Consider the following 11,865-nt stretch of genomic DNA (forward strand, 5'->3'; position numbering starts at 1 on the left):
AAATACAGGGGTAGGTCAGGTGTAAGTCTGGCTGTGTCTAAGGCACCAGTTGCGTTGCTTTGTCAGATGTACTGCTTCAGGGATCAATGCAAAGGGAAGGACTCTGTCCTGCCACGCAGCAGCTGTCTGCCTGCATGATCTCTCGAAAACCAAAGGGCCTGGGCCTTCAATACCTGGGAGAGCCAGCTGGTTTTCAGAAAGCAAGTATTTTCATGTATGACCACTCATCTACCAAGAGATCACCCTGCCCTGGATGGACATCTGACAGAGAACTGTGTCTGCCACAACCAGCCTAGCCCCATTGTTGTGTGCAATCCTACCTGCATCTGATTTTAGCTACCTTGATTAACAAAAAGCTAATATTTTTATTAAATATAGTTTTAAATAACATGTAACTTATGTTTCTGTCCACACGTACTGATTGCATTGGCAGTGTAACTCATGACTTCGCTTTTGTTTCTCTTCATCAAATGTTTCTCGTGTGGTTAGGTCTGTCTCTCGCTGGCAGTTATTTTTAGGGTGATTTTGCTCTCTGTATTTTAAGTGTGCTCTAGACTTCTGAAACTTCTTTTGCCGCATAAAGCCGGTGCTACAGACAGTGTTTAAACTAGGCAGTTGAAAACCTGTTGACCCAGTCAGCCGCAGCGATGGTGTGACGTAGCTGTAATCTGAGTTTCAAAACCTAAAGTGGGAAGTCGAGGAGGTGTAGGCTCCAAATGCAGTGCCTGAGCTGCTGGCTTTGACGTTACGTTTAGAATACCATTCTGATGGCCGCCTCCAATTTTGGCCAGAGATGAATCCCTGAGGCCTACAATATACCAGATGTTTGAGGTTACTGGAGACGGAGAGCATTTGTTCTTAGCTTGCTGTATGGATGACAAAGCAGAAATTCATACGGATAAATGCTGCCCTTAGATTCCTCTAGCTGTTCTCTGAGGTGGAGACTGCAAGGAGGAGCTCTGCAGCTGGTGTGGACACAGTGAAACTGGCAGCTGTGCCCTGTGGCACTCGGGCAGGTGCTATATTGGGTGTCACTCACTGGCTTCTTATCCTTGCCCTTCTCTAAGGAGCAGAACACATGCAAGATGAGCCAGGTGGTGCTTTCCAGACAAATGAGAGTTACAAACACATCTGTGCTGTTAGCAAGGCTTTAGCCAGACCTTGGAAGCTACTTGAGATGTCTAGGATGCTTCTTGCTCCTGCCCTCATCCCTGCTTGCAGTTTGCCAGGAGGTGGTGTCTCCCTCCATGTTACCCAGCAGGCTGGAGGAGCTTGCTGCATCAGTCTTGCAGGTCTTGCTGAAATACTGTGGGACAGGTGCTGTGCTGCTAACAGGCTTTCCTTGGTTCTGTGGCAGCTTAAGCCATGCAGCCATGTACCGTGGATATGGAACCGTATGTTACGCCATGGCGTAACCATGGATAGCAGGAGATCAGATAACTAGCCACCCTTTCGTGTACACCAGCCAATGCCTCGGCATGGCTGTCTGGCTGTCCTGGTAGTTGCCACCTCGTAGTAGCAGATCATTACAGGATTAATTGCAACATTAGCTCTATGGCTTTGATAGTGCAAGGTGCTGTTGCTTTGTGCCTGATAAGAGGCCTGTTGAAATAAGGGAAAGCCCTCCGGCCTTCACTGAGGTGTGGATCGGGCCTGCACAGCCCAGTTGCATTACTGTTCTTGTTCTTTGCTTTCCTTCTGCCGCTGTCGCCTTCCCTTATTGTGTCATGATGTAAGACACCACATCAGCGACACTGTAGGTTTGGGAGCCTTTTCTGGTAAGTTGGGAGGTCAGAAATGGTAATTACCAGTTTACTGGAGGGTGTCAGAATTTCTGTTCAGGTTTGTGTGGGAGAGGGGCCTTGTGTCGCCTGAGGAGTCAGAGGCATTGAGTTTTAGGAAAGTGCAAGCCCTGCAAGAGCACGTAACCACTCAGGGGGACTCAGGTGTGGGGAACTGTTGTACATCTGGCAGTGTGTGCTGTACTGGCTTGTACAGTTTTACTTAGGTGCCTGCCCCTTTTTCAGTAAATCTGCAGATCCCGATAAAGGAGATGTAAAGCTCCCATCAACACTGCAGGGCTTTTTTTCCTGGTTCCATTTTGTGTATGTGTTTAAAATAGTCCACATAAACCAGTGTGGGTTTTTTTCTTCTGATTTAGTTCTGGAGGCAGAGTTTAGTGCCTGGTGCATCATCTTATTACAATAAAAAATGAAGAGGTGGACTGACCAGCAGCTGTGTGTGGATAGCCCTAAGTGTTTGCCTTTGTTTGTGAGGATGTCTGTGTTGATTCAGCCCATCTCCACTAAACTACATTCCTAACTTCTGACTGATGGCAGTGTTGTTGGCAGATTTTCAGGTTGTTAGTCTCTTCTGACTAGATGTTGATGCTCTTGCTTGCAACCCTGAAATTTCATGTCTATCTTGCACATCTGTTAATAATTGACTGTATTTTTGCCTGATAGTGGATGGCAGCTCTTGTAGCCAGTTTGATGAAAGAGTAGCTACTTCCAGGCTTCCTGCTGTGAGGTTTAAGTAGATAGTGGTGTTGCCTGTAGCTCTAGTTAAAACATGACAGGTAAAGTATGGTGGGATGTGACTCAGTATGAGAACATTTTGAATAGGTGGCAAGTTTGAAACACAGTACAGGCGATGTTCTTTTGAGAGTTACAGTAACAGGGTGTCATGTTTTCCTGTTGTCTTGGAGCTGTCACATAATTTTTATTCTTTTTTTTTTTTTTTCTCTAAAGCAAAAGCTGGCAGGCTGACAAACGGGCAGCTTACAGGACGGACTCTCTGGCTACTGACCATTTAGCTGGTAAGCTCTTATTTTGAGAGAACCAAAGATCTTGCTGTTGCTGAGGTTGTTTCTCATAGTGGCTTTCTGAGTGTAGCCCTAAGTCAGTGGGAGTTCAGGCACCTAAATAAGTCTTTTTCAGGAAGAGGCAGCATCCTGGGCCCTTTTTCTTTTACCTCTAGGGTTACACAATGGTTTTGGACTGACTGTCCAGACCTTTGGATACTCATTTAAAAATTGCACCATTAATAATTTATAGATTAATTAGAGTATGCTTTGACAGCTTCTGGTGTTTCCCCTTCGAGTGACCTTCTTAGGTTGCACATCTTCTGCCTCCTTAATGAGGAACACTGTTTTGGTGACCATTGTGCTGTGAGGAAATATCCCCCCTGAGTTCCTGTCTGGTTCGTCGAGAGAGCTGGGCAGCTGCTGGCACTGCAGGTGCTTCTCAAGACGCTGACTGGAGAAGTGCTCAGTAACGCATACTTTGTCTTCTTGGAGTGACTTTTGTGCATCTCGAATGGTGTTGTAATAGTGTTGCCACCGCTGCCTCTTCCAGTGGCATACCCGGATTGTGTGTGGGTGGGAAGTCGACAATGAGCTCCGTGGCAGTTTTGACCCAGGAGAGCTTCGCTGAACACCGCAGTGGCCTGGCTCAGCAGCAGGTGAAAGGTGAGGAAATGCACTCAAGTTCCTGTGACGTGCCTCAAAATACAGACTGCACATGCAAGGTTCTTTGTACCCAAGCTCACTCCATGTGTCCAGGTCCGCACAAGCGTGAAGGCACTGCATTCTCCATTCCTAGACTAGTGGCTTTCCACCATGAGAGCACAGTGGTAGTGCTGCAGTGCAGGGCCAAGACAAGACAGGCCTCAGATCTTCATCTTCTTTGGCTAGCAGTGCTGTCAGCCGTGGGACAGGGCACAAGCAAGAGTGCCTCATGGGATCAGTGTGCTTCCTCCTTTTGCTCAGCCAGGTGCTAGGGGAAGTCAGTGTAACTGTGTTAACTGCCTTACTGATGGGTTTGGCACACATCCTCCAGCTGCAGTCTGGCCCACCTGGCATGGCCCAGTGCACAGCTGAGTTGAATTTAAGGTACAGCCTTTCCCTGCACTCTGCCTTAACTACAGCATTTCTCTCTGCCTGCCTTCTGGGTGTGTTTGAGCCCTTTCTGACTGCAGCCCTGCTCTGTTCCTTTCACTTTCTTTCGCTCAGCCTGTTCTCCCCTGATTAAGCCCCTCTTAACAAACTTGGCAGTAATATGCTGTTCGCTGCCACTATTCATTTGCACGTTTACTTCCTGCATCCATAGTGCCAGCTCAGATGAGGCTGGTTGTTCATGGTATTTACTGCAGTCCATGCTGTGCTGAGGTCACTTGTGCTCCACATTTGGCTGCTCCATGGGCATAACTGTAATAGGATTACAATAGTGCATAAGTTGTTTGCTCTCCTTTGTTACTGGTGCCTAAATACAATTGTGTTGCCTGTGAATAGGGGCGTCTCATTTACCCTGTTTGGTTCACCCCAGTTACAGCTTTAAACTCTGAAGAAGAGAATGATCCTCCAACCTACAAGGAAGCCTTCCCTCCGCTCCCTGAGAAAGCACCATGTTTGGAAGCTGCCCAGGAACCTGCTGGGCCCTGGAGCAAAATCCGACCAATAAAGGCTTCTGTCATCACTCAGGTTGGTGGGAGTCAGTATCTTTTCTCACTCTGATTTCCTCCCCCCAAAAAGCAGGTGAGGTGAAGCTTTTCCTGGAGTATGAAATCTGTAGTGTATCAGATTGACAGCTTCCTTGCTATACTTTACACTGGGGCATGAGGAGGACTGCAGCTGACACCTAGGACTGCTCTGGAGGGGTGGGATGTGTTGGAATACCGTCAAGTAAAAGTTCTGCATCCCTGTTCCACAAATAGCTGGAGAGGGCCTGAAGGGAGAATTGCAGAATTCAAGTAGTGAGCACTAATCCACTGAAGTATTCCCCTTATAGCACGTACTTTAGGCCCAGTGTGAGACAGACTGCCTGCTCAGTGCTCTTGCACTTTTCCAGTTCACAGCTGGTGTCTCCGCTGGAAAGCTTGATGGACTGCGCAAACCTGGGAACTTAGTATGGCAGTAAAGTCCTGTAGGGCAATAAGAGAGGGAAGCACTGGCAATCAAAAGCATACTGACAGCTTATTGTGCCCTTCTTTTATCTGTCCTGTGGCTGAGCAGGTGTTTCATGTGCCACTGGAGGAGAGGAAATACAAGGACATGAATCAGTTTGGAGAAGGCGAGCAGGCCAAGATCTGCCTTGACATCATGCAGAAGACCGGAGCTCACCTGGAGTTGTCTCTTGCAAAGGACCAGGGCCTTTCAATCATGGTCTCTGGCAAGCTGGAAGCAGTCATGAAGGCTCGGAAGGAGATTGTCGCTCGGCTGCAGACTCAGGTGAGGGCATCTAACTGTTTCTCACTTCATCTTTGCTCTTCCCCAGGACTCGCAAATGCTTTGAGACCCTTGGGCGTGTGTGCTTATAAGCCAAAGAGGTGTTATTAGATGACTAATACAGCTTTACCATGTATTTTCAAAGCACACAGTTGGCAATTTGGAATGGAAATGAGACTTAAAATAGGGTTCAAAGCTAATTAAAGGCCACAGTGTTGCGTGAAGGGTGGAGTCTGCAATCTCTGAACACTTGAATTGCAAACAGTGACTTTGTGCTGAGGTGCTGGTGCCAGAGGGGGTGCAGGCCCCTCACAGAAGGTTAGTAGTATGTGAGAACAGGACTGTGCTTTCTCTGAAGTCCTTCAGAGTAGAATGTGGAGGGATGGGAGAAATAAAAGTAGAGAAGAGGAAGTCTTGCCAAAAGCTGAAAGGTTCAGGTCAGGGTTCTAGATTGTGTAACTCAAAGCACACTGGTAAGGAGCCACACGCTCGTTGTTTCAGTTGTTTCTCCTTTCAGTCTGCTAGGGTTTGAATTCTTCCCTTCAGATTCTTGAGTTCATACTCAAGATGACAGTTCTTGTTAGGATATAATACATCCAAGTGTCCTACTGTGTTTTAAAGTATAATGCCAAAGGTAGGTAGTGCAATAGTTAATACCATGTCTGCTTAGTGCTTTTCAGCCCATGTGTCATACCCTGCCAGAGGGAAGAGAAAGGGACAAACCCTACATAATATGCGTCTGAAAAAATAGTTCAGGTCGTACTGCCACAGATCAATGCCCCACTGTCCTCAAATATACCTCCTGCTGCCCTGGCCCCAGGTCTGAAAGGTGTGTCTGTATTCCAGCTGCTTTTGGGCTTGGCTGGCTTTGGTACAGGGACACCGAGTTGAAGAGTCACGCCAAGTGCTCTTTTTTTTCCTTTTTTTTTTTTTCTTTTTTTTTTTTCCTTTTTTTTTTTTTCCATTGTAGCTTCAATTTTAAGTGTCTGATTACTCTTAGTAGTTAAATATTCACGAACGTGGTAGCAATCATAGGCTACCAGGTCAGTAAAAACTCACAAGGGAAGAAGTCAGGAATCCCTATTACAGACCAGCCTTTTAATGATAGATTAAGAGAAGCTCTTGGGACCCCTGTTCCAAGAGGGACCTTCTAGAAGCAGTCCCGGGAGCAGCAAGTGCTACATTGAAGACACCTTAGCACTTAGCAGTGGTAAGCATCTCTGAGCTGTCTGCCTGCTGGAATAGGTTTGTGGTGTTGAATTTCTGTTTCCTAGGAGTCAGGCTGTGTCTTGTTTTCTGTAGCCTTGGCAGCAGATGTCAGAGTTCAGATAAGCTCCACCCATGAACCATCATCTCAGTTGCTGTCTGGTACTGCTTCAGTGTCTTGACTGGAGGATAGGCACGTCCTTGTCTGTACCCAAAGGCCTTTGCTAATGCAGAGTACTATTCCTGTGCAAATAGAAGGGTTTTGAGGGAAAGGTGGGCTTTAGACTCCTGGTATACAGGCACTGTAGATCAACTGTTCTGGTACAGTATCAGTCCTCATACAGAATGTGCTGGGAAGTCATTGTATCTGCTCCTCAGCAGTACTGTTAGGCAGCATCTAGCTTGCTTTTCCTGGCTTTGTTCCTGTGGATCTGCCAGTGCAGGCAAACGCTCTCATGGGTGCTTGATTGTTGTGTTGCAGGCTTCAGCAACTGTTGCCATCCCCAAGGAGCACCACCGTTTTGTCATTGGAAAGAATGGTGAGAAGCTGCAGGACCTGGAGCTCAAAACTGCAACTAAAATCCAGATCCCCCGCCCAGATGACCCCAGCAACCAGATCAAGATCACCGGCACTAAAGAAGGGATTGAGAAGGCTCGACACGAGATCCTGCTTATCTCCGCTGAGCAGGTACTTCAGTACTATGGTACCTCTCATGGCATTAGCTGGACAGCCATTTTGCTTCTCCATGGTATATTAGATGTCTTTAGCTACCGTGGCCACAGTCAGTGGCTAATAAGCTAGTCTGAACAGAGGCTTATACTGTGCCACTGGCTACATGAGCATTGCTGCCAGGTTCTGCAGCTTCTGGTTCTCCATTTTGTCCATCTCTGAAGTAGGATAAGTGTGTTTCATGTTTGAAGTGAACCCTATTAGGTGCCAGCTGAGATAAGGCAGGGAGATTACAGAGGTGAGTATCGTAAATCAGCAGCAGCAACAGCAGTGTTTGTGGATTGAAAGGGATGGAGATCTACAAGCCTGCAAACTGAAAAAGGTACTTGGGCCAGAGCGGCAAGCAAGACAGTACTGGGAACTTAGCTGTATCTGGCAGAAACTGTAATACAGAGGACAGTTCCCACCGACGTCTGTTCTGGGCTCTTCCAGGATAAGCGTGCTGTGGAGCGGCTGGATGTGGAGAAAGTGTACCACCCCTTCATTGCTGGCCCTTACAACAAGCTGGTGAGCGAGCTCATGCAGGACACAGGGACACGCATCAACATTCCTCCACCCAGCGTCAACAAGACAGAGATAGTCTTCACAGGAGAAAAGGAACAGCTGGCCCAGGCTGTGGCCCGTGTTAAGAAGATCTACGAGGAGAAGGTACGGATGGTCCATAATGCTTCACATCCTCCCCCAACCTGCTTGTAGTCCCTCTTTTTGTGCATCCCTCTGCTGCATCCTTCTCATGCCAGCTCTGGCTCAGCAGCCCTTGCAGTACATGGCCCTGAATCTTACTATTTCCTCACTGAGCAGAGCAGGACTTGGGGGGATACTACTGGGGAGGTGACAGATTTCTCAGTCTTCTACATCATGGGAATTAGCAGACCATGAAGAGCTCCCCTGGCTCTTGTTCACACAGGTGCTGCTAAAGAAGGAAGGAAGAGTGAAGTCTACAGTGGCAGCCAGCTGGCAGTATCAAAGTTGCTACATAAGTAGAAATTGCTGAAGAGTGAATTTCACTCCAGTTTATTTTCTACAGCCAATACTGCTGTGAATATCCTTGTTGTGAGTTGTTAGGCTGTTTTTCCTGCATTTGTACCAGTCTGGAATTTCAACAGAGATAATCAGCTTATAGCGTAGAAACCTACCTGGTGTTGTGTTGCAGTACCGCCTGGGGGACAGCTGGGCATTGAGCAAGGGGATGTGTGTATGTGGTCTGTTCCATGTAGTGTCTGAGGGAGCTTGACACTGAACACTAGTTGTGTTCTTCACCTGTGAAGTTTTTAGCACAAGGCGTTCTGTAGGCAGAAAGGTTGCTAGGGTACTGCAGAACTACTGTGCTCACCTTTGCTTCATTTTTTCCTGGGTGCAGGGTTTCACTGCATCTTCCTTTCACTCTTGTCCTTCCCTGCCCCCTTGTTATTGATGCCTAGTGCCTCTGCCCCTACAGAAAAAGAAGACTACAACCATTGCAGTGGAGGTGAAGAAGTCCCAGCACAAGTATGTCATCGGCCCTAAGGGGAATTCCCTGCAGGAGATCTTGGAGAAAACTGGAGTCTCTGTCGAGATCCCACCCACTGACAGTAGCTCGGAGACGGTGATACTGCGAGGCGAGCCTGAGAAGCTTGGACAAGCACTGACTGAAGTCTATGCAAAGGTACAGACAAGATGGGTTAGGCCTTCTTTGAAAGTCCCATAAACATACATCTGTGAGTGGTGATGGGGGTGTGATGTCTGTTGGGCTGTTAGAGGTGCAGCTTAGAAGTCAGTGCTGCAGGTGCAGCATGAGAATTGGAACTGGATTTTTGTCTGTCCATCAAACAGCTTCTCTGTTTTTCTGTCTCTCAGGCCAACAGTTTTACCGTCTCCTCGGTCTCTGCCCCCTCTTGGCTTCATCGTTTCATTATTGGAAAGAAAGGACAAAACCTGGCCAAAATAACTCAGCAGATGCCAAAGGTATGGACGAGCTGGTTAGCTTAGAACCCTTGATGTAGAATATGGGTTAGTCCACATCACTCTTTATAGAAAAGGGAAATGTACTCTAGCATGGTGTTGTGGTTTAACCCCAGCTGGTAACTCAGTACCATGCAGCTGCTTGCTCACTCTCCTCTTCCCCTCTCCCCGGGTGGAACGGGCAGGAGAATCAGAAGAATACAAAACCTGCAGGTTGAGCTAAGAACAGTTTAATAATTGAATTACGATATACTACCACTAATAGTAAGGGGAATAATGAGAGATATAAAACTAAAGGGGAAAAAATCCCAAACAAACAAAAGCCCTGCCACACCAAAAACCCAGTAAACACAAGTGATGCACAATACAATTGCTCACTACCCACTGACCCATACCCAAGCAGTGATTGGCCCCTTCCAGGTAACTCCCCCCAGTTTATATACTGGCCATGACGTGCTGTGGTATGGAATACAATACCCCTTTGGCTAGTTTGGGTCAGGTGTCTTGTCTCTGCTCTCTCCTGGCTTCTTGTGCCCTTCCTCACTTGCAGAGCATGAGACTGAAAGCACTTGATGAAGGTAAACACTACTTAGCAACAACTAAAACATCGGTGTGTTATCAGCATTATTCTCAGACTAAAGCCAAAACACAGCCCTGCACCAGCTACTAGGAAGAAAATTAACGCTATCTTAGTTAAATCCAAGACACATGGGTAATGACACAGATGTCAAGGGCACCCTCTCTTTTACTGCTGCAAACACTACTCATTCTGTTATTCTCATGGGTTGAGCCCTTCAAGGGAAGCTTTATGTGCTACTATTTTGAGAATTGGTATAGTAGGATACCTGCAAATGGTGACTTCAACGAGTTAGATGGGTATCTGGAGAAAGGCTAGGTGGTAAGTTTTCCAAAGCCCTTGCAGACTCCAGGACAGCCTTGGTCTCTACACACTGTGACGGCCAGAACTGTAAGTTACCTACTTCTGAAACCATGGGAATTATATACTTGTGGGAAGGAAAACATCTCTTAGTAGCAGGGATTGGTGGTATAGGCCTCACTAACGGCATGACCTGGCTTCTATCTTGAAAAATTCTTACTGGATTCATTGCCTTGCCTCTCAAGGTTCACATCGAATTCACTGAAGGAGAGGATAAAATCACATTGGAGGGACCTACAGAAGATGTGAATGTGGCACAGGAACAGATTGAAGTCATGGTCAAGGATCTGGTGAGTTCTGGTACATAAAAAGAAAAGGGGAGAAGATGATGAGAAGTTTATCAACTCCATATAATGTCTTAATATGCTTACCAGCTTGCAGAAGACAAGTTTTGTGGTATGTGGATTGGTTATGAAGCTTGTCCATAGCATTCTTAAAAAAAATCAGCTGCAGGTCTTAAATATTTTGATGCAGAGGAGGAAGGATTCTCTTTCAGTCATAGCTGGAGAGCCATCTAAGTTCCTTTTTAATTTTCCACAATATGGTGCTCTCAGCTCAAACCAGTGGAGTGCTTCTGCTCTCCTTAATAGCAGGAGGAGTGTTTGTAGCTGGCTACTGCACAGTCAATGCCAATACTGGCAGTAGGCAGTTACTTAAGATGCAAGACAGAAGTGGTGACCTGCCCTACCTTAGCCCTATACATTTCTGTATAGATCAACCGGATGGATTATGCAGAAATCAACGTTGACCACAAATTCCATCGACACCTCATTGGCAAGAATGGAGCTAACAGTAAGTGGGGTGCCTTTCTAATCCTTCCTATGTGTGGACTCTCTGTATTTAGTAGAACATATAAGAGGCTCAGTAGATCACTCAGTGTGCTGTCTCCATCACATTTCCTCTGCTTTTCTGGGGTGGTGTTAGCATAAGGAAGTAAATGGGTGGTGAGGCCTTGGGATGGCTTTAATGTGTGAAAGTGTCTTGGGAGGTTGAACAGTGGTGGGATTACTTTGTCTTGGAGAAAATACATTGTTGGAGATGAGGTTGGAGAATTGCCTGGTTTTGAAGTTGTTGTATGTGAATTACATTTTAGCAGCTGATTAGGAGTGGTAGAAATCTGCTTGGTGAGTTTCTCCCAAATAAGAATTTGAGATTATAAATGAATAATTCTGATGTAGATGGGGTGTTTGGGGAAGAGACAGATGCCTCACTCCGGCGAGCAAACAATTTGCTCTGTAGATGCCACAGTATTTACTTCTCCAGGTTCTTGGGTGGCACATACCTGCTATTGCTGAACTCTGGTGCCTTCTCAGAGGCTGATTTGCTTTTTAAACCGCTTCTAAGCAGTATTAAGCAAGATGCCTTGCTTCTAAGTCTTGCCCTAGCAGACTGTGTCACCATGGTCCTTGCCTTGAAAGTTAACAGGATTAAGGACCTCTACAAGGTGTCTGTGCGCATTCCACCGGACAATGAGAAGAGCAACCTGATCAGAATTGAAGGAGACCCACAGGGGGTTCAACAGGCCAAGAAAGAGCTGCTGGAACTCGCTTCCCGTATGGTGAGTTGGATGTGATGCTTGGGAGGTCACACGGTTTAGCCTCTTATATTCCCTTGTAACCTTCTGGGCCTTTTGTGTGCCCCTTGCCCAAGCACTTGGATGTCCTGACAAGTGTAAATTCATCTTCATGGATATGTCCCTCTATTCCCTTCTATACCACTTCTTTGTCAACCCAGAGTGAATTTTATCTAGAGGAGAAAAGGGGGACAGCACTGGCAAGTAAACTTGTCAGGCAGCAAACTAGGAATTAAAAGTCTGTGGCTCTCCTG

At 46.7% G+C, this 11,865-nt stretch overlaps 1 protein-coding gene across 2 annotated transcripts in view; it reads left to right on the forward strand.

Annotated features, from left to right (window-relative positions):
* Window positions 1–2,744: 2,744 nt before the first annotated feature.
* HDLBP (high density lipoprotein binding protein) overlaps window positions 2,745–11,865 on the forward strand; it is a 19,823-nt gene continuing 10,702 nt past the window's right edge. The window contains exons 1-11 of one of the 2 annotated variants that reach the window (XM_010017208.1): window positions 2,745–2,818; window positions 3,357–3,469; window positions 4,326–4,480; window positions 5,012–5,227; window positions 6,912–7,118; window positions 7,593–7,808; window positions 8,599–8,805; window positions 8,997–9,104; window positions 10,224–10,328; window positions 10,752–10,830; window positions 11,457–11,596. In XM_010017208.1, coding sequence (XP_010015510.1) covers window positions 3,394–3,469; window positions 4,326–4,480; window positions 5,012–5,227; window positions 6,912–7,118; window positions 7,593–7,808; window positions 8,599–8,805; window positions 8,997–9,104; window positions 10,224–10,328; window positions 10,752–10,830; window positions 11,457–11,596 — 1,509 coding nt within the window. In that variant the 5' untranslated portion in view covers window positions 2,745–2,818; window positions 3,357–3,393. Of the gene's footprint in view, window positions 2,819–3,356; window positions 3,470–4,325; window positions 4,481–5,011; window positions 5,228–6,911; window positions 7,119–7,592; window positions 7,809–8,598; window positions 8,806–8,996; window positions 9,105–10,223; window positions 10,329–10,751; window positions 10,831–11,456; window positions 11,597–11,865 lie in introns of those variants that run through there. The other variant, XM_010017209.1, reaches the window with a different exon arrangement.

This window comes from Nestor notabilis, unplaced genomic scaffold, assembly GCF_000696875.1.
Source record: "Nestor notabilis isolate BGI_N333 unplaced genomic scaffold, ASM69687v1 scaffold8426, whole genome shotgun sequence".
NCBI classification, from domain to species: domain Eukaryota; kingdom Metazoa; phylum Chordata; class Aves; order Psittaciformes; family Psittacidae; genus Nestor; species Nestor notabilis.